Raw genomic sequence first — 23020 nt, 5'->3', positions numbered from 1 at the left:
AGAAATGAGTCCAATGATAGACTGTGACCAATATGGTGTGCGTTGTACTTCATCACAGTCACGTTGGGGTGGGCCCCTATCTATGCACCCATTGAATAACCTAGTGCTATCTGACCCTTTGATATATCAATGACAGTGACTGGTGAAGATTTTGGTATGTTTTTTCTTTTTAGTGTGAGTTCAGATGTGGCAAAATCTATGTGTTTGAAATTTTGCTTTGGTTTTACCTCCGATTTCACACTTTGCATTGTAGGGGGTGAAATTTGCTCAGAAAACTCTTGAAAAATCTTCCACATAATAGTTACGCTATGGATTTAAAAAAGCTGCACCATGCCCTCCAATCCTCAGCGGAAAAATCTGCTATGTGTGAATGGTGTTTTGAAAGAACAATTCATGTGTATTGGACATGTATTGTTCTATGGTTCATGGTTAATCTTTATTACTTGTTCCTCCATAAATTTGATGGTCTACATTATATTTACAATAGGTATTTGCGGAGCCTGCACTGGGCAACAATGATGATCCTCACTCGGCAGGGAGGAGTTTCCTCTATAAATGTGCACCTATATATGTATTAACATGAAATAGATCCAAAATATTATTTCAGCCAGTAAGTGAACCTCGTAATCTTCTGGCGATATGATGTTTCTTGGTAACAGTGTTCATTCTTTGTTACTTTGATAAGGGATTGAGGCCGGATTCACACGAGCGTGTGCCTTTTGCGCACGCAAAAAAACGTGGCGTTTTGCCTGCGCAAAAGGCACTTGACAGCTCCGTGAGGCAGCATCATATGATGCGCGGCTGCGTGGTTTTCACGCAGCCGCCATCATTAGGACACTCCGTTTGGATGTTTGTAAACAGAAAAGCACGTGGTGCTTTTCTGTTTTCATTCATACTTTTCACAGCTGTTGCGCGAATCACGCAGTTCGCACGGAAGTGCGTCCATGTGACATGCGTGGTTTTCACGCACCCGTTGACTTCAATGGGTGCGTGATGCGAGAAAAACGCCCAAAGAACGGACATGTCGTGACTTTTACGCAAAGCTGCGTAAAAATCACGCACATGTCTGCACGGCCCCATAGACTAATATAGGTCCGTGCGACGCGCGTGGAAATCACGCGCGTTGCACGGACGTATATCCCGTTCGTCTGAATAAGCCCTAACATTGAGTGAACTCTGGTGAAGCCCAACAAACTTCTCATATGAGATGGCACGAGACAGAGAAACTTCATCCTTATTAATGGAATCGTCTTTTAATGTTCTCCTGGCTTCCTCTGCAGACATCTCATCTATAAAGAGAGTGGCATCAGCTAATTATTAATTTATATGTTGCCGGGCTCTAATCTTCCTGCAGTTAATGATGTCAATTCAGAAACTGGCAAATCTAGTTACAGTCAATACAGTACGTCACTAGACCCTGGCAACCGAGCTAAGAGATACAGTACAGGAGTGATTTTCGACTGATTCCTAGCTTCTTTCTACAATAGAACTAGTGTATAGGTTCTCCTTATTTTTTAAGATGAATTCCTTTGTTAATACATAAAAATAAAATAAGAAATGCCATAGCACATGGTATTTTAGCGTGTGAACGAGAATTTCTATAAAATTAATAAATTGGGTCAGTACCAGAGGTGGCTTTAATATAATAGTAATAGTCCTAAAGGCAGAAAACAACCCTATTTGGAGCTGACTTTTGAGCCAATCACTTGCCACTAGGATCTATTTCTTATAGGTTGATTCGATAGACCTTATTGATCATATGTTCTGTGTGTGCAATGATAACACCAAAGTTTACTATGAAATTAAAAGTGGACCTGCACATGTTCCTAAAAATGGACCTACACCTCACATGTTCCTAAAAGTAAACCTACACAGCGCATATTCCTAAAAGTGGACCTACACAGCGCATATTCCTAAAAGTGGACCTACACAGCGCATATTCCTAAAAGTGGACCTACACAGCGCATATTCCTAAAAGTGGACCTACACAGCGCATATTCCTAAAAGTGGACCTACACAGCGCATGTTCCCAAAAGTGGACCTACGCAACGCATATTCCTAATAGTGGACCTACGCAGCGCATATTCCTAATAGTGGACCTACACAGCGCATATTCCTAATAGTGGACCTACACAGCGCATATTCCTAAAAGTGGACCTACACAGCGCATATTCCTAAAAGTGGACCTACACAGCGCATGTTCCTAAAAGTGGACCTACACAGCGCATGTTCCTAAAAGTGGACCTACACAGCGCATGTTCCCAAAAGTGGACCTACGCAACGCATATTCCTAATAGTGGACCTACGCAGCGCATATTCCTAATAGTGGACCTACGCAGCGCATATTCCTAAAAGTGGACCTACACAGCGCATATTCCTAAAAGTGGACCTACACAGCGCATATTCCTAAAAGTGGACCTACACAGCGCATGTTCCCAAAAGTGGACCTACACAGCGCATGTTCCCAAAAGTGGACCTACACAGCGCATGTTCCCAAAAGTGGACCTACGCAACGCATATTCCTAATAGTGGACCTACGCAGCGCATATTCCTAATAGTGGACCTACGCAGCGCATATTCCTAAAAGTGGACCTACACAGCGCATATTCCTAAAAGTGGACCTACACAGCGCATATTCCTAAAAGTGGACCTACACAGCGCATGTTCCCAAAAGTGGACCTACACAGCGCATGTTCCCAAAAGTGGACCTACACAGCGCATATTCCTAATAGTGGACCTACGCAGCGCATATTCCTAATAGTGGACCTACACAGCGCATATTCCTAAAAGTGGACCTACACAGTGCATATTCCTAAAAGTGGACCTACATAGCGCATGTTCCCAAAAGTGGACCTACATAGCGCATATTCCTAAAAGCGGACCTACACAGCGCATATTTCTAAAAGCGGACTTACACAGCGCATATTCCTAAAAGCGGACCTACACAGCGCATGTTCCTAAAAGTGGACCTACACAGCGCATGTTCCTAAAAGTGGACCTACACAGCGGATGTTCCCAAAAGTGGACCTACACAGCGCATGTTCCCAAAAGTGGACCTACACAGCGCATATTCCTAATAGTGGACCTACACAGCGCATATTCCTAATAGTGGACCTACACAGCGCATATTCCTAAAAGTGGACCTACACAGCGCATATTCCTAAAAGGGGACCTACACAGCGCATATTCCTAAAAGCGGACCTACACAGCGCATATTCCTAAAAGCGGACCTACACAGCGCATATTCCTAAAAGTGGACCTACACAGCGCATATTCCTGATAGTGGACCTACACAGCGTATATTCCTAAAAGTGGACCTACACAGCGCATATTCCTAAAAGTGGACCTACACAGCGCATATTCCTAATAGTGGACCTACACAGCGCATATTCCTAAAAGTGGACCTACACAGCGCATATTCCTAATAGTGGACCTACACAGCGCATATTCCTAAAAGTGGACCTACACAGCGCATATTCCTAAAAGTGGACCTACACAGCGCATATTCCTAAAAGTGGACCTACACAGCGCATATTCCTAATAGTGGACCTATACAGCGCATATTCCTAAAAGTGGACCTACACAGCGCATATTCCTAAAAGTGGACTTACACAGCGCATATTCCTAAAAGTGGACCTACACAGCGCATGTTCCTAAAAGTGGACCTACACAGCGCATGTTCCTAAAAGTGGACCTACACAGCGCATGTTCCCAAAAGTGGACCTACACAGCGCATATTCCTAAAAGCGGACCTACACAGCGCATATTCCTAATAGTGGACCTACACAGCGCATATTCCTAAAAGCGTACCTACACAGCGCATGTTCCCAAAAGTGGACCTACACAGCGCATATTCCTAAAAGCGGACCTACACAGCGCATATTCCTAAAAGCGGACTTACACAGCGCATATTCCTAAAAGCGGACCTACACAGCGCATATTCCTAAAAGCGGACCTACACAGCGCATATTCCTAAATGTGGACCTACACAGCGCATATTCCTAAAAGTGGACCTACAAAGCGCATGTTCCTAAAAGTGGACCTACACAGCGCATATTCCTAATAGTGGACCTACACAGCGCATATTCCTAAAAGTGGACCTACACAGCACATGTTCCCAAAAGTGGATCTACACAGCGCATATTCCTAAAAGCGGACCTACACAGCGCATATTCCTAAAAGTGGACCTGGACAGCACATGTTTGCCTCTGTGCCAGGGCACTACAGCAGTTATCGCAATGACTATACCTACACCCTCACAATTTTCTTAATCTTCCCTTTTATAACATTTCATTATTAGCTACAGCTGGTCATTTAAATAGGTGTTGTAGGTGGTTAATATGTAAGTCATTTTCTATCTCATAAAATGCTGTCATTATTTATTATACCTTTTAAACATAGCGCCAACATATTCCAGAGAGTTGTACTTCGTGTGTATTTACTGAAACCAGTTTCAGATACCCTCACTTCTTAATTCCAAGTTCATAGGGAGCTGGTCAACATAAGTATATTTTTAAAACGTGGAAAGAAACCCTTGGGTAAAACCATAAAAGCTTCTTGTCACCGTGGTGTGAATAAAGCCCAAAACACATGGGCAAAATATGGTGAACTGCTCGATTCTAATGTCATTTAAATTCATCTTTTTCTTGGTTTCTGGCTATGTGAATGTGTTCTGTTCTATTCATGTACTATTCCATTTGGCTATAACACTGGGTTATCTTTAGTTTTAGTAGCCATAAGTCAAATGCTGCCTCTAATACAAAGCGATGTGATCCCATTGAAGCGCAGTGTATGTGACATGTACTGCTGACCTTTCTCTTGTTGTCAAGCTGTGCCCTATTTCTTATAGGTATCGTTTGCATAGACTGGATGACTTAGGGCTAAGGGGGTCGGTGGTATTGTCCAGACGGATCTCAGGGAATGTCTATTCGATGTGTCAGCACTTCAGAGAAATCATGTGTGCACATATGACCTTCTTTAGACATCTATTCATGTCACTGTGTTGCGAATTGGTGACCTGGAATAAAAGATGTTGAAAACCTAGTCCACTAATCCAGCCCGTCTCTATCTTTTCAGTTGGTGGGAGACCAACTATTCGCAAATTCTTCTCGATTCCAGCAACTGTTACACATAAGGGTAAAATATTGTTCAAATACCAAACATTACCACTAGGGACTTCACTGTAAAGGAAAAATAACGGCCATGAATTTTCCTATTGTATATTTTATTTTTATTAATCCTTTCATTGTTGCATGGCCACATTTTCTTAGAACTAATTGAAACCTACAATAAGCCAAATCTACATGTTAACTGTATTGATAATTGGGAAAGGAGGCTAGAAGAAATACTGTGTATTTCCGAAATGGCATGTGGTGATAAATCTCTAATAAACAGCCAATTTTTCTCAAGGTTAATTAGGACATAAATAGTTATTATAATGCTTTTTTCCCCAAAAAAGTTAGCTGTGACATGTGAAGTCACACTTAGGGCTCACACAAAGCACACAAAACACTGATCCTAGTGGCCTCCGCATGCCGTCTTTTTTATTTTTATTTTTGAGGACTCATAAACTAGAATGGACCGCAAATACAGACAAGAATAGGACATGTTCTATAATTTGCGGAATGGACGCACATCTGCAGAAAAAACTGATGTGTGCATGGCTTCATAGAAATGAATAGTTCAGTATGCTATCCGCAAAAAAAACAAAAACGGATGGGACACTGAAGAAAACATTGGTTGTGTGCATGAGCCCTTAAAGTGACTCTACAGGCAAAAACTAACAATCCACCGCACCCCCAAAGCTTAATCTACATTCTCCCCATGAAGCAAGGTTGTCACCTGCCTATGCAGGAGCCTATGCAGAATTTAACTCTTCCTGTTAATTTAAAGGCTATGTACACCTTTTAAAAGGGATTTTTTTTTATATATATATAAAAAGGTCAGTCAGTGTGTTTGGTGAAACTTTTTATAATTCGTTTTTATTAAAAAGCCTTTATACTTTGAGATACAGCTGCTTTGTATACTGTATACAGAGCAGCTGTATAGTTTACAAAGACCTGAATCCGTCAGCCCCGCAGACCTGACGTGTTCAGTGTCAGCGGGTCCTGCGTATCTCAGTCTCGATGGATCCACCTGTAATCTATCACATCTAAGTTATGAACTCTGATGTGATGGATAACAAGTGGATCTGACCCGCAGGACTCACTTTCACTAATCCTGTCAGTCTCACAGAGCTGACGGGTACAAGATTCTGCTCGGATACAGAATATAAAGCAGCTGTATCTTAAAAAGTAAAAATAATTTTTAATAAAAAAAATTATAAAGTTTCACCAAACACACTGATTGACCTTTTTATTAAAAAAAATAATCCCTTTAAAAGGTTTACATAGCCTTTAAACTTTGCGGAATAGGTGGGCCCTTCAACTCTGAATTGTCAAAAGCTGGATTGTCACTTGTAAGCGTATGTTCACACGCAGTGTTTTCAGACGTAATTCTGGCGTTTTACGCCTCGAATTACGTCTGAAAAACGGCTCCATTACGCCTACAAACATCTGCCCATTGCTTTCAATGGGATTTACGGTGTTCTGTTCCCACGAGGTGTAATTTTACGCGTCGCTGTCAAAATACAGTGCGTAAAAAGACGCCCGCGAAAAAGAAGTGCATGTCACTTCTTGGGACGTTTTTGTAGCCGTTTTTCATTGACTCCATTGAAAAACAGCTCCAATAACGGCCGTAAAATACGCAGCGAAAAACGCAAGTTGCTACAAAAACGTCTGAAAATCAGGAGCTGTTTTCGCCTGAAAACAGCTCCGTATTTTCAGATATTTTTGGTCACTGCGTGAACATACCCTATATAACTGCCATTAACTTTATTCACGAGTTGCCATATGGGGTTTTATACAACCTGTACACACAATATAATTTAATATACAGTGAGACCGCAAGGACTAGCAGTATTATATTTTTGTGTACATTGCATGACAAGCCATCATATAGTGTGTCTCTTATATGGTATTCTTGAATCAGTAGAACCCCTTTAATACCACCTATAGTTTAACCCCTTTAATACCACCTATGGTTTAACCCCTTTAATACCACCTATAGTTTAACCCCTTTAATACCACCTATCGTTTTACCCCTTTAATACCACCTATAGTTTAACCCCTTTAATACCACGTATAGTTTAATGCAGTTTGAAATGAGCCTATTAACTGCTGTGTCACTACCCAGGCTGCGTGAATCAGGTTGCAATTGTTATATACCATGTGTGTACAGAACTCATGTTTCATTAAAATGTCATATGAATATTGTAGCTAGCACAAGTGATGCCACAGTATCTGATTTCTGGGAAGTGCTGCGGAAGGTAAAGTATCCAGCACATACAGTATGATGCCTAGGAATGAATACTTCATACTTCAGACAGCGTTATTTGAAAGGCAAATACCCCGGTACTAAGCGCAGGGAGAGCGAGACGTCCTGGTGCTGGTCAGACAGACACAATGGTGCTGGAGATCGTTCCTCTTCAGCATCAGCAGCTCTCTGCCTGATCTGTCTGAGTCAGTGCAGTACATTTACCAAAGCTTGTCTGTTATACGAGCCGCACAGCTTCCCGGCTTCACAGTCACAAACATTATCTGGGATGGGAACTGCAATATATAAGCTATCCAGCAAAATCAAAGTCCAGGTCAAGAAGAGCAAAACCTCAGGTAGGTGTCCAGATTAAACGTAGTCCTACAATAATAATATGCTATTCAGATGTGAGGATGCCACGGACATAGACACTGCACATGAGATCACAGATAATGTGTGTTTTCCTGAATAGCCGTAGATGTTCTGATAAAATATTCCAGTGTAGTAGTGCACGGCTGATGATGACTTTTATGTTTTCTATGTTCCCTCTATGTGCTTTCATATACTCTTTTAGAAAACACTATAAACAAACCATGGGTACGTGGACCCACTCGACGCTTTACTACTAATGTAAAACTTGTGTCGCCAAATGATGTGTGTGATGCTGCGATCTGCCATATACCCGTAATGAATTGTTGTATGTCTGCTTAGGGGAATAATAAAGGCTGGAGTAAACTTTTGGGGAATGGGAATATAAATGACGTAGAAGGAATATGCAGAATCATCCCTGCCATATTTCTATGCATCCGGTATTCTTTCTTATTTGTTGTATTCAATACAGCGACGCATAGACTGAAATGAATTCTCCATCAGAAACATAACGATACTACACAGTAAATGTATTCATTATTTCATTATGTGTCATGGCTCAATCTGCATGATATGTGTGTGTGTATGTATATATAGATGTGTGTGTGTGTGTGTGTGTGTGTGTGTGTGTGTGTGTGTGTGTGTATGTATGTATATATATATATATATATATATATATATGGACTATTTGTACTGTACATATGTGGCTTATATACAGTATATAGGTCTTTATATTTGTTTACTTTGAAGGTAAAGATTAGTTCTGTCCAAAATATGTAAAAATAATTTACGTACTCAAATGAACTAATACTTTAATGTGTTATCTCTCTAGCAAGCTTGCATGTTTTAGTGAGGGTCTAGTACCCTATACAACACCTCCGCTTCAAGAAGTGAATCCAATGTTCTAGGCCCTGAATATGTGGCAGCAAGCAATTCAGTCCATGCCAAGGAATAGGAAAGAGGGTATTAGTCTTGTGGTGTTCCACAGCTTTCTTTGCTTTAAATGTCCGTGGGACGGCCGTTGAAACAGAGGCCGTCCCACGGACCTATGTAATTCAATGTGGCCGTTCACACAGCCGTTGTTCCAACAGACCGTGTGAAGGGTCCGTGGGAAAATAGGACATGTCCGTTCTTTTCACGCATCACGCATCCCTCCATAGACTCTCAACTATCGGGGATGTGTTATATCGCGCCCCGCAGCGCTGAGCACGGATGCTCCTTGGACGTGAAAAACTACCGTTTTTCACGTCCGAGATGCGCAGCGCTCGTGTGAATCAGGCCTAAGGGTATGTTCACAGGAGGCCAAAATTTTTAAATGGGGTTGTTTTTGCAACACGTTCATAGATTTTTACAAACCTCATTCATGTGTATGAAGTAGTCACAGAAATTTTCTGCAACAAATCTGTACAAAAAAAATAGCATTATAAAAGTGTGATTCCAGGCTGACAGTTTTTGATGCAGTTCTTAGGGGTTCCCCTACACATAGCGCCTATATGCCGGTAATGTACAGCGCATCCAAGAACGCGGTTTTACCACAAATTGCCACTAGTATGCGGTGTGCGGTTTTGGGCTGTTTGTCTTGTACAGAACCCTTTCATTTTAATGGGTTATGTGGGGTTTCTGCCATGGTGTCCGGCGTTTGCTATTTTGTGTGGGATTTTTCACCTAACGTAGCCCCCAGGGCTGATGTGAACCTGTCCCCTATCCTAACAAGGAAAATTACACTGAGAATCCATTATGGTACAAGGAAGAGACTCAGCAGTCTGTGATGAGAAGAGTACATCAAATCTGCCACAGTGTGTGTGTGTGTGTGTGTGTGTGTGTGTGTGTGTGTGTGTGTGTGTGTGTGTATATATACTTGCTTTATCAAAATATGTGGCATGCAAGAATTAATATACACCAGTTGTATATTCTTTCTACTAGCCTTATAATGTGTCAGTCCACTTACAGCACACATACCTGGCATGACTGGCAGCATGTACCCATAGCAACAATGTCTGTGTTTATCCCAGTACTCCGGTTAAGGTAGGATAGAACTGATACAATACCATGTGTGTTCTTTCCACCTTTTATAACTGGGATAAGAACAATCATTAGTTTTGTATAAACAGTGTCTGAAAATTGTGTGGCGGAGAACAAATTTGCATGTAAAAATCAAACAGAGACCTTCCAGATATAGGAAACAGCTCTGTGGTAGAGGATTTCAAGTGGTCTGAATGTGTTGCTGCGGAAAGCAGTGGTAAAAAGAAAAGCTCATACTTACTCCCTGGCATTGTCATAGCGACACGTCCGTCTGTTCTGAGCGTAGCCCAGCCTCCCGAAGTGACGCTGCAGCCCATGTGACCACTGCAGTCTGTGATTGGCTTCAGCAGTCACATGGGATGGAACGTTATCCTAGGAGGCCAGCATGGATGAACAACTGAAGAAAGCATCACTATGACAACAGCCTGGGGTAAGTATAGACTTTTTAAATAATTTGACACAAAAAAGGTTTTTCTTTTTATTTTTGCGGAGGTAAACGCAGCGTTTCCGCCGCAAAAGGTTTTACATCCCCATTGAATTCAATGTGGAAAACCCGCAACAGAAGATGAACGAATATGCAGCATAAATTGACATGCTGTGGATTTAAATTCCACACCGCAGGTCAATTTATAAACGTTTTCGTTGCAGATTTTTTCTGCAGCTTGTGCATAAGATTTGTTCAAATCTCATTAATTTTACTGCTACTGTAAATGCTGCGGAATTTCTGCATAGAATTCCGTTGCGGAAGTTCCGCAGCGTTTACGCTACTTGGAAACCCAGCCCTACAGTTCCCGTTTAATCCTTGAAGCTTATTAAGATCTCAGTGAGTGAATGTAGGAGGATCCAAGCATTGTTAGGGCTAGTTCACACCTGTGTTGGGTATTCCATTGTTCTGCTCAGTCAGAGGAGCAGAATAAGGTAATAAACACAAGCGATGGTTCAGTTGCCACACGGACACCACCGGCGGCTGACGAAACCCATTGACTTTAATGGTTTCCATCGGCTTTTCTCTGCCGGATCTGCGACGGAGGCCCCTAACAAAGCCTCCAATGCAGATGTGAATGGGGCCGTAGTTTTTTTGAATCTTCAAAGAGAAGGTATTTACACCTTTTTTTGTTTTTTTTAATGAAATTAAGTTATTTTGTGTTTAAAATAACTTTCGTAATCTACTTTTATTTAAAAAACAAATTGCATAGTTGTTAAAGGTTAGTTCACTCCGCATTGCTTCTATGGGAGAATATCTCAATACACACAGAGTCTAGTGGAGGCTCCGCACTAAGGCGCTTTACTGGCTCGCTGCACTGCCATACAGGCCCCATGCACAGGGCTCTCTGCCTTGTGAATGAGTCCATGTCCATATCTTTTGTGTTATGCCTCATTTAGTTAGCGTGTGAATTCTGACTGTCCGTGGCCCTTTTTCTCTATTCCGAATGGGCAGGAATTTGGCCCTGGTGGGTGAAGTAGTGAACACTTCTGACAATTGGAAGCTCTTGTTAAGTTACACAGATTTTCCAGCATGACACAAAATCTTCGCACTACAAGCACATTTTTTTTATTTTCTCATAGAAAACTGAATGGTTGTGTCCACTGGTCACCATTATTACTACCATACATGAGAAGATGTCTTATTGATCGTCCGCATTGGCTCAATGTCTTCCTTTGTGTGGCCGGTCTAAGTTTTAAACATATCTGTACTGGAAACTACAATTATAAAGATAGGTCCTATTATGTGCCCAGTTGCCCAAATGAACACAAGGATATTATGCAAAAATAAATGTCAGCCATTGTGCATGAAAACCAAGCACGTTCCACGCCCGCGATGTGCTTATCAATACTTTTGTACATGTTTTGCTGTGTTTGTAGACACAAAATACTAAATTATTTGTTCTATGCATTTAGGAGTGTTTACATTTTTCTATCTTCTTGAATTTTTCAGATTGTAAATACACATGCCATTCTCATTGCCAAGGACAGGTGCAATTAAACTGTGAGCCGAATGGAAAATTAATGGAATGTTTACCTGCGTACGACACATTGGACCATTCCAATAACAATGATAAGGTAAGCAGTACATACTTTACCTCGTGTAATGATTTTTATTTATTTCGAATTTTCTTAGCGGTTGCTAATTTATGATACGCACGCTCTTCTCCCTATTGCTTTTTTTTTTTTTTTATATATGCAACTATCCAATCCAAACCTTTAGGGAGAATAATAATAGTGGATCCCTCCGTGACCAATCCATTATTTGCTTAATTTATCTGCTTACAAATTGAGATCCGAAGTATTATTTGTAATACAGTAGCAGAGTCTCTGAGGAACATCTCACGCTACCCCTTTCCCCTATGGCCAATGAGGGAAACTGACAGTCTAAAGTCACGGTGTCATCTGATGCAATGACTATCCACGAAATCGAGTTGTCACTATTTAAATTAATTGCCACGCCTAATTTTAACCATTGAGACTCTGACCCATTACTCATTATAAACCACCCTGTCCGATATTTTGTTTTATAGCTGAAAAAGGCTTTCATATATAATAACATGAGCTGTGCATTACATAGGATTTCTGGTGAATCAGTAGTGATAAAGAGAATGTTTTATCTAAGAGACCTTGGTAATATCCGAGCAGAGAAGAGGACCAATGCGTCAACATATCATTACTTCAAAACGATCAATAGCCACAAAAATAAACAGGTAATTGCTTTAAGGGCATCACGTCATTTCCATTATCCATGGTCCGCTTCCTTTCCTAGACGCTCAGCAATGTAATCATTACAAGAGTAATAAAGAAAGCCATGTTGTGCTTTGTCTGCAATGTATATTCCATTCTGAGAGGGTTTTTCTGCTATGGTGTTAAAGAACTCTTTTTGATCCCATTTATGATAATATCTCATGGTAATTGGACCTGGGTCATGTTGACAATAAACCTAACTCATTCATCTCTTATTCATTTAATATCATAGTTTAATAATTTCATACAAAACAGTAATATAGATAAACATCGGAAAGAATTGGATGTTCATGTTATAATTGATGTTATGTTTGTGTGTGGAGTTGGTCGTTGTAATGAACAATCATATGGACAAGGTGTCATACGAGCCTCAGCCAAGATGTACCTAATGTGCGTGAGGAGTTTTAGACTCTCAAACCCAAAGGACAATAGTCTCCTTGGCCCTTACTCTTGTTTACCTGTCTTCATAGCTTGTTTGAAATAAGGGGGAAAAAAGTCAATGTACAGTATGCGCTTCCCAAAAAATGCCATAACTCACCCCGGACACGCCTAACTTCCAAATGATGTAACCAAAAACAGGATGAGAATGGAGCTGTCAGGCGCTGGTGTGAAGGAGGCTTTACTCTTCTATTTACATTTTTATTTGTAACTCTTTTTTTTTCATCTTACATGGAAAACATGTTGCATCTAAAGAGTCTCCCTCCCTGTTTCTTGATTTGGACTTATAGAGATATCTAGGAACATAATGGGTACTGGAAAAAGGAGATGCTGGCAGGTCATTGAGCACAGTTACACAGTTGGTTGCTGTTGTGGTTTTTTTCTAATTGCCTCAAGCCAAACAATACATAAAGACAATGTGATGTATATTACGATAAGGTCTGATTCACAAGAGCGCTGCGCATCTCGGACGTGAAAAACTGCAGTTTTTCACGTCCGAGGAAAATCCGTTCTCAGCGCTGCGGGACGCGATGTCACGCATCCCCCATAGTTGAGAGTCTATGGAGGGATGCGTGATGCGTAAAAAGAACGGACATGTCCTATTTTCGCACGGACCCTTCACACGGTCCGTTGAAACAACGGCTGTGTGAACGGCCACATTGAATTACATAGGTTCGTGGGACGGCCGCTGTTTCAACAGCCGTCCCACGGACGTTTAACACGTTCGTGTGAATCAGGCCTAAGAAATAGGTATTATCAATTATTCATGGAATTGCAGGGCTGCTTTTGACTTTAATGAAGAAAAGGTGGACAATACCTGTGTTGCATGGTAAATGTTTTGTGGTACAGATTTAATGTATTGCTTTTTACTTCTATAACAACTACCTATAATATATTAAGGTACAAAGTATCAATAGTTATTCTGTTACTATTTATTAAAGCCCTGGTTCTTATGAATGTGAATTAGACTTGTGCTCTGCTTCCCTTCTGACAGAAGATTGACAGACAGCTAAAGTCTGGTAGCATTATTAGCAACAGCAGTCCAGTTCCTGGCAGAAGAGTCCCAATGGCATTTATCAGCTATAACTGAAAATACTATGTTGGTGCTATGAAGGCTAGCAACGTTTTGGTTCATACTAACATTTAAAGAGAACCTTTCACCTCCCCATACATGTGCAGCTGAGTGCAGCATGTAATGGGGAGGGCTGCACAAACCCTGGGGCACTTTACATATTTTTCTGCCTTCCTCCATTATTTAGATATCGGTGCCGTTATATTTGGCACCGATTATTTAAATAATCCCCTGAACTGTCAATGGGGCGTGTATCGGCAAGGGGGCGTGTTACTATGGTTTTGACACTGTCCAATTAGATATGGACAGTGTTACAACAAGAGCGAGGATCGAGTAGAGTGTGTGCGCGCGCGCGCATGCTCTCACTCTTCAGCTTTCAAGATCAGTCTTCTGCCGAACTTGCAAGGAGGCATGTCACTGCTACGGACAGTGTAAGAGCTCTGGAGAGGAGAGCGCGCATGCGTGCTCTCATCTCTTCAGTTCTTGCGAGAGATCAGTCTTGTACTTTGTCTGCCGAACTGGCAAGGGGGTGCGTCACTGCTACGGACAGTGTAAGTGCTGGGAAGAGCTTTAACTGTCTGTAGCAGAGATACTCCCCTTGCCAGTTCGGCAGACAAAGAACAAGACTGATCTCTCGCAAGAGCTGAAGAGATGAGAGCGCGCATGCGCGCTTTCCTCCCCACAGCTCTTATACTGTCTGTAGCACTGACACGTCCCCTTGCCAGTTCGGCAGAAGCCGTATCTTGAAAGCTGAAGAGTGAGAGCGTGCTCGCGCACACTCTCTCCTCTATCCTCGCTCTTGCTGTAACACTGTCCATATCTCATTGGACAGTGTCACAGCCATAGTAACACGCCCCCTTGCCAGTAAACGTCCCATTGACAATTCAGGGGGTTATTTAAATATCGGACGCCAAATATAACGGCACCGATATCTAAATAACGGAGGAAGGTAGAAAAAAAATGTAAAGTGCCCCAGGGTTTGTTCCGCCCTCCCCATTACATGCTGCACTCAGCTTCACATGTATGGGGAGGTGAAAGGTTCCCTTTAAATCATCACGTTTATTTTAATCTGCATGGTGCATATGACTTCCCTTTTTTTTTTTTTGCAAGTGTCTGTTATATCTGCAGTTTTATTAGTTCTTAGGTTTAGGACACTACAAATCCTCACACTGGCTAATATATATCTATTAAAAATTGGGTTGCTCGGAGTGGCTTTCTGTATGTCAGATTGGTGCGATTACATTTGTGCAAGGAGTCTTAGGGTATGTTCACACGGCAGCCTCCGTTACGGCTTAAATAACGGAGCTGCTTTCAGGAGAAAACAGCTCCGGAATTTCAAACGTAATGGCATGTGCAGGCGCTTTTCGCTGAGTCCATTACGGACGTAATTGGAGCTGTTTTTCCATGGAGTCAATGGAAAACGGCTCCAATTACGTCTCAAGAAGTGACAGGCACTTCTTTGACGCGGGCGTCTTTTTTACGCGCCGTCTTTTGACAGCCGTATTTTGGAGCCGTATTTTCGGACGTAATTCGAGGCTAAAACGCCCGAATTACGTCCGTAAATAGGGTGTGTGAACCCAGCCTTAAAGGGATTTAGACTTTCCTGGTTGGACGCCCAAGTCATGGAATGCACTGATGAGTAGGTAGAAATCCTGAATGAGATATCAAGTTTTTAGGTAAATACATATTGGATCAGAGTGGTAGTCATAACCAAAGAAGCTTATGCAGTCAGGCTGGGGTCATGGCTGGACGTGTTTGGTAAAATTCCTAAACAAATAGAAGCACAAACCGGTTTCTCAATGGCTGTTCAGAAGGCAATAGGCTGATCGCTGTAGGCTCGGCTGCTGAGAACCCTGGAGATCAGCTGATCTTGCCAGGGAAAGCTGCAAGTACTGCTGGGGAATTGTTATATCACACCGCCCTTATTGAAATGAATGAACAAGTATACAATATATGGTCATGCAGATTTCCTTTCTTGAAGCTTTCAAGGTCCGGTTAATAGAGTGTGTGTGGGGGGTGGGTGTTTCTGAGCAGTAGACCCTCTATCTGTGTCATTATATCTTAAGCCCTGATTCACACAAAAGTATTACTCATCAGTGTGCTTCAGTTTTAACTTAGGACAGCACACTGACCCATGCAATTCAATGTGGCTATTAACACACCTGTCTTTTTTCACGGAGCATGTGTCCGTTCCGAGAAACTCACAGCATGTCCTATTCTGGTCGGTCTCTGCGGACCAGAGTCGCCCCTTTTAAGTCTAAGGCTGGGTTCACACGACCTATTTTCAGACGTAATAGAGGCGTTTTACGCCTCGAATTACGTCTGAAAAAACGCCCCTAATACGCCTACAAACATCTGCCCATTGCTTTCAATGGGAATTACGATGTTCTGTTCCCACGAGCCTTTATTTTACGCTTCGCTGTCAAAAAACGGAGCGTAAAGAGACGCTCCGTAAAAAGAAGTAGCATGTCAATTCTTGAGGCGTTTTTTGGAGCTGATTTTCCATTGAACACTATGAAAAACGCCTCAAACAATGCCTCAAAAAACGTCTGAAAAGAAGCCTCAAAAGAAGCTCCAAATTTCAGTCTCCGTTTCAATAACGCCTGAAGATCAGAGGCTGTTTTCTCTGAAATCAGCTCCGTATTTTTCAGACGTTTTTTGTTAAGCGTGTGAACATACCCTAAGGGTGGGTGTAAAATTTGAGAAAATATGATGAATTGAAGCGATCCTAACTTTTCCGGTGTTTTTTTTTTTTTAGAATAAGCTGTCATATGTGTGTACCTGAGGAATAACTATTTCTGGCCATTATATGACTCGTAGTCTTCATTTTTTTTGCAGTTTTCCCCTCTGCGGACTCTATCTTTAAAGGGAAGATGTCATGATATTTTTTATTTTAGTAATTTTATTGCTTTTTATATAATTTATGTTGTCACTTTAAACTTTTTTATGTATTCATACTTTTAGTTCTCTATGGGGGCTGCCATTTTTTTTTTCATCTCTGTATGTGTCGATTAACGACACATACTAAGATGCTATACTGCACATACAATGCCATAGAGAATGCGAACGGGAACCGTTCCATTCTCCGAAGCGTGCGCCGACTGTGTGTGAACCGCGCTTTCGCAGTTCACACCAGTAACACATCGAAGCTCGTTCCTATAGAGAAATCTGGCGCCATTTTTCATGTGGAACGGAAGCGCTGCCGGACAGTAAGATGACTACCTCCGGCCGCGGCTTCCGGCAATAGCTTCAACGAAAAGAAGGCGCAAGGAAGAGGAGCATAGGTGGCAGGAACTTGGGAAAACGAGTGGAGGCAGCGGCAGAAGCAGGTAATTTATGGTAGTGTATGATGTGCGACTATGTGATACTCTCTGGTGAGACACTGCATCTAATCCCATCATGTGCGATCCTGTCTGCTCAGCCACTGTAAAACGGCGGCACACAGTGTAGGTGGTTTGAAGACTATCAAACCCCTCCCCCGCCTGACACTAGCCAGAAGAAGGGAGGGGGGATTGTGTGAGGACACTAGAGGAGAGTGTGTCCACCCCAAATTTGCAGCAGAAATCAATGAGGTTGCTTTACCAAAGTGACCATGCCGCAATTTTGGGAACTGCTCCCTCTAGAGGCCAGCACATGGAAATATTATAATTTAGAATCTAATTTATAATATCTTCTGACTTGTGAATAAAATAAAAAACATTAAAACAATGTGTAATTCGTTCTATACTCATTGTTCAACTGAAAAAAAAAATTAAAGGAAATTCAAGCAACACATTCCCATTAATTAATTCTTAGTTGTCTCTAAGCTACCGGGTGGAGCCTAACTGCTATCATGTCTTCCATGCATAGCACACAGAGAAGAGAACATCCTGCTCCCCTATCCCTATCACATACATAGAAGCAGCAGCATGGAGGACATTATACAGCAGCACTGAGCACTGTAGCTGAGAATCAAGCACTGGGGCAACATAGAAATCTTACCAGGAAGCTGCTGCAGCGTGTCTGTCTCTACAGCTCTTACTCTTTCCTGCTCCCTCCTCCCCCCTTTCCTCTTCATATATTTCTATGGGTAGCTGTAACCTGATCCCTCAGTCTCTCTCCTCTTGAGGAGACGGAAAAAGCAGTAATTTCTTCTCTCTCTGAACAGTTCCTGATCACTTGGCAGCCCTGGATAGATCAAAACAACGACCCAGGCTTACAACATTTGGCAAATTCAGGGGGGGGGGGGGCCTCTCATATTTATATGCTACGCTTTGCTTTGTAGATACGGTACTTTAAAGTGTGGCTGTCCCTGCTTGTTCACCCATCTGACTTTTTGTTTCATTTACTGTACTTGTCCTCTCGGTTTCAGGATGTTTTGTTCGACCATTGCATTTCCCCTGTGTGTGGTTTATTTGTAGCACACTGCTACTTCTCTTATGACAAAAAATACAATAAAAAGCAGCAAATTCAGAGTGAGTGAACAGTTGACTGAGGGGAAGGAGCCTGATAAATGGAGAAAGAGGCATTTTTCTTTAAGGGTATGTTCACACACAAATGCAAAATACGTCTGAAAATACGGAGCTTTCAGATGTTTTTGTAGCAACTCGCGTTTTTCACGGCGTATTTTACGGACGTAAAATTAAGCCTCGTGGGAACAGAACACTGTAAAACCCATTGAAAGCAATGGGCAGATGTTTGTAGGCGTAATGGAGCCGTTATTTCAGGCATAATTCGAGGCGTAAAACGCCCCAATTACGTCTGAAAACAATTTGTGTGAACATACCCTAATAAAATAAATTGCAAAGTTTCTTATATTCGCTTGTAGCATTGATTTATCCAAAGTTTGTTGAAAAGTTTGACCATTTAAACGTGAATGGATAAAAAACATTAAACTGATTCCTGTTTGATATTATCTTTACAGGATATCAAAATTAATTCTTTCTGCCACTTGACTGTCATTTTCTGTAGTCACACCTGTAGATTTTGGCAGGTCTCAATAAGAAAAATCAAACTCCTGGCAACACTTTCTTTTTGGACTTGTCCCCAGATTCCCATCGACTTCCAGCAATTATTTTTCTATCAGGTCATTAGCTTGCAGAAATGTCATTGTGTCCCAAAAATAGCTGATCAAGAGTGATAAGCACTACAGTTTCCAGGCTCTTAGTTTGCATCTATGGAAATCATAGATTTATGTATTTTTTATTTTCAGATGCTTTTGTCTATCTAGTGGTGATGTACATACATGATGATAAATGTTTAAAAGGATATTATGTTAGAATATTGATGTGTTACTGTGGAAACCAGTGCAAATCCTGTTATCTGCAAATATTGTATATTTTAATATAAATCCTTTTAGATGTGTTAAAATTGGAGCCCTGTTGTTGCCCGGCCCCGGCAGGGGTGTCGCGGAAAACATGGAAAGCATACCAGTACATTTTTCGTCAGATGAACTTTACTTGACTGATGTTAACAGCACACCGGCAACGGCATAACACTTCTCCTAAGGCCTTATTCACACGGACGCGCAAAAGGTCCGTGTGGCATCAGCATATGGTGCGTGGCACTCTGTTTTTATGTTTACAAACAGAAAAGCATGAGGTGCTTTTCTGTTTTCATTAATTTATTTTACTACTGTAGCCCGGAAGTGCTTCCGTATGCCGTGCACCATTTGCACGCACCTATTGACTTCAATGGGTGCATGCAACACGGTCAAGTATAGGACATGTCGTGAGTTTCACGCAGCGCACATACGCTATGTGAAATTCACTGACAGTCTGAATGGCCCCATTCACTAACATAAGTCTGTGCGACACGCGTGAAAATCACGCGCGTAGCACGGACGTATAACACGTTCGTGTGAATAAGGCCTAACTTTGATGGGCACAGTCCAGTGCCTTTTTGATGCTTTCGAGTTTAGTTGCTGAATTATCTTCGTACCATGCTGACTTTATGGATGGTCAGGGAAGACGCGAATAACAATATCCTGATGTATGACAAATTGATCATCCATTTTTGACATCGGAGAAGGGAGATCCTGTATCTAGTCATCTGACTACTGTATTCTATCAACATCATTATAACATTGCTGTGTTGTGTATGGGTTCTTTCGTGGTGATCTTCCCTTTTAGTTTATTCTGCTGTACTTAGCTGGTGAATGAACAGTGGTTTGTTCACTATATGTGTTTGTTTGTTTCACTATTTACAATTGATGGTTTATGGTACATTGTACTATGTATCACCGTATCATTGACGCTTGATATTCTGCTATCAATGATCCGGTCGATTTATAGAGATGATAGCTGGTCACTCATTTATGTGTGGTCTTTCACTATTTTGTATCTAACACTTTTCATTTTCACTTATTTCTATGCACTCACCCACCTTTGTATTTTATTATGCATTATTTAATATTAATATCTATTACTATGCACTTATGTAATTTATTTATTCATATATACACTATTTTTGCTAATATTATTATATTTTTTATTTTTTATCCATTATGAATGTGTAGTCACTTTGTATATGATTGAATTTATATCATATTCTTCCATAGGGATGTGTTAATTTCTATCCCTTCAGACAGACACTGCGTTGTTCTTGAGATATATATATGTTTTTGTCACATGTTCTTTATTTGTATTTATTGCTTCACTCTTTTATTATTTATATCCTCTCTTTTATTTTCCTGGTCCTCACTCTGTAGGACACATAGTACCTGGACGGCAGTTCTTTAACTTCTGCTGAGTCCTTTACAATCGAGTCCGGTACATTGTATGGTCTCAGATACAGTACAAGGGAAGAGATGCGAACGTAGGGACTACATGAACGGGCGGCAACACTCACTCTTTTCCCTTTCCCTGGGGTTGCGCATGGAGTGTGAATGCCGGGTGTTCGTCTCTGTCTCCCGTCGTCTGGTCGCTGGCCCTGCGCCTGCGCTGTCTCCTTGGAGACGCGTCTTTGGAGACGCGCAGGCGCGGTGGTAGTATGACGACGGCGGATGGAGGTTGCGTGACCCCGAGCATTTCCGCACATGCGCCGTGGACCGAGGAAAGGGATACAGCTGATTGTACTCATAGACAGATACAGGGGCGATATAAACGGACAGGACACACATCAATCTACACCCCCTGAGGAAGCGATACTCGCGAAACGCGCGTCGGGGTGCCTCAACACTCGGTGGGTCACTTCACTTATATAAACACCTCCATGGGTAAGCCTTCATCTTTTTTGTTTTTCTTCATCAGTGGTTCTGTTTAAAGGACGTGTGGTTCATTAGGCTCTAGCAGGCCGGCTCCTCTTTTCCCTGGATCCATTTCTGGGACCATACAATCGAATAGTTAAACGTAACTCGTATGGTAGCAGTCGGTAGTTATTCATCTGCTGCTGTCCTTGATATACTATCTGGTAGTGAGATTGCACTGCACCCGTTACAGTGAACCAGCAATACTTGCATGTGACGGCTAGGTGCTTTCTCTCTCCCCCACATACCTATTTATTTACTAACGGAACCTCTAATACTGTTATACTTATGGCATGCCTGTGTTGTAGGTTGTTTTATACTTGACCCGCCTATTGACTTTCAGTTTTATACACCTCGTTGTGTACTTGTGTTTTTATATATTTTTGTATCTTTTGAGTGTTACAATAAAATTATATATTCTTGTGTACCTATAGTTTATGACTCCTTTTCTCTTGGTTTTTGGCGTAACTACCGCTGTAGCAGCCGCTGCGGCTGCTACGGGGCCCGCGGCATGAGGGGGCCCGTGTCGCCCGCTGGCACGGGCCCCCAACATGGCCGGAGGCTTTGATAGCAGCCGCTATGGCTGCTACAGCGCGACGCCACTTAACACTACGGCAGAGCAGGGAGGTATCTCCCCGCTCTGTCATTAAAGGGGTTGTTCCTACAAAAGACATGTATCCCCTATCCACAGGATAGGGGATACATGTGTGATCGCTGGCATTGATAGGGAGAACGGGGGACCGAAAGTCCCCTGAAGTTCTCCATCACAAACCTCGGACTTCCGGGGTCTGTGTCGGCAGCTCCATAGAAATTAATGGAGCGCCGGTCGCGCTTGTGCGCATGCGTGACCAGCACTCCTTTCATTTTTATTGAGCTGCGCAGACTCCGGAAGGTCAGGTTAGTCATGGAGAACATCGGGGGACTTTTGGTCCCCCGTTCTCCCTATCGCTGCCAGCGATCACACATGTATCCCCTATCCTGTGGATAGGGGATACATGTCTTTTGTAGGACACACTATAGGTCGGATTTTTTTTGGGGGTTGGGGCTGCATGGCGTTACCTAGAGGGGGGGCTGTATAGCGTTACCTACAGGGGGGGCTGTATAGCGTTGCCTACAGGGGGGCTGTATAGCGTTGCCTACAGGGGGGCTGTATGGCGTTACCTACAGGGGGGGCTGTATGGCGTTACCTACAGGGGGGGCTGTATGGCGTTACCTACAGGGGGGGCTGTATGGTGTTACCTACAGGGGGGCTGTATGGCGTTACCTACAGGGGGGCTGTATGGCGTTACCTACAGGGGGGCTGTATGGCGTTCTCTACAGGGGGCTGTATGGCGTTCTCTACAGAGGGGGCTATATGGCGTTATCTACAGGGGGATGTATGGCGCTATCTACAAAGGGGGCTGTATGGCGTTATCTACAGGGGGCTGTATGGCGTTATCTACAGGGGGCTGTATGGCGTTATATACAGGGGGGGCTGTAAAAAAGGCACTATCTACAAGGGGGGTTGTGTGAGTCAAAAGTTTGCTATGGGGCCCAGTCTTTCCTAGTTACGCACCTGGCACAGTCTCTTATGACACGACTCAGGCTTTAAGATGATGGCTTGCTTTGTACTCTTCGGGATGGAGCCAAAGGTGTTCCTTCCTGGAGCAGGGGTTGGTCCACAATTCAGGCCCCCTAGGCCCCAACTGGCCAACTGCACTGCTGACTTGCCACACTCTGCTGACACATGAGGGGAGGCTCCTGCCCATACCCACCGCTTTTACGGTGTGGCAGTATACTAGCTAGGACGGCTGTTCACTCCAGTGCCA

General features: G+C 42.5%; 1 protein-coding gene across 4 annotated transcripts in view; it reads left to right on the top strand.

Annotated features, from left to right (window-relative positions):
• Positions 1-23020, top strand: part of RASSF3 (Ras association domain family member 3) — a 197475-nt gene that overhangs the window by 76309 nt on the left and 98146 nt on the right. For all 4 annotated transcript variants that reach the window (XM_075856898.1, XM_075856903.1, XM_075856899.1 and 1 more), the window contains one exon: positions 11681-11805. In XM_075856898.1, coding sequence (XP_075713013.1) covers positions 11681-11805 — 125 coding nt within the window. The remainder of the gene's footprint in view (positions 1-11680; positions 11806-23020) is intronic.

This window comes from Rhinoderma darwinii, chromosome 3 (assembly GCF_050947455.1).
Source record: "Rhinoderma darwinii isolate aRhiDar2 chromosome 3, aRhiDar2.hap1, whole genome shotgun sequence".
NCBI lineage: Eukaryota > Metazoa > Chordata > Amphibia > Anura > Rhinodermatidae > Rhinoderma > Rhinoderma darwinii.
This window is presented reverse-complemented; position numbering and strand designations above follow the sequence as displayed.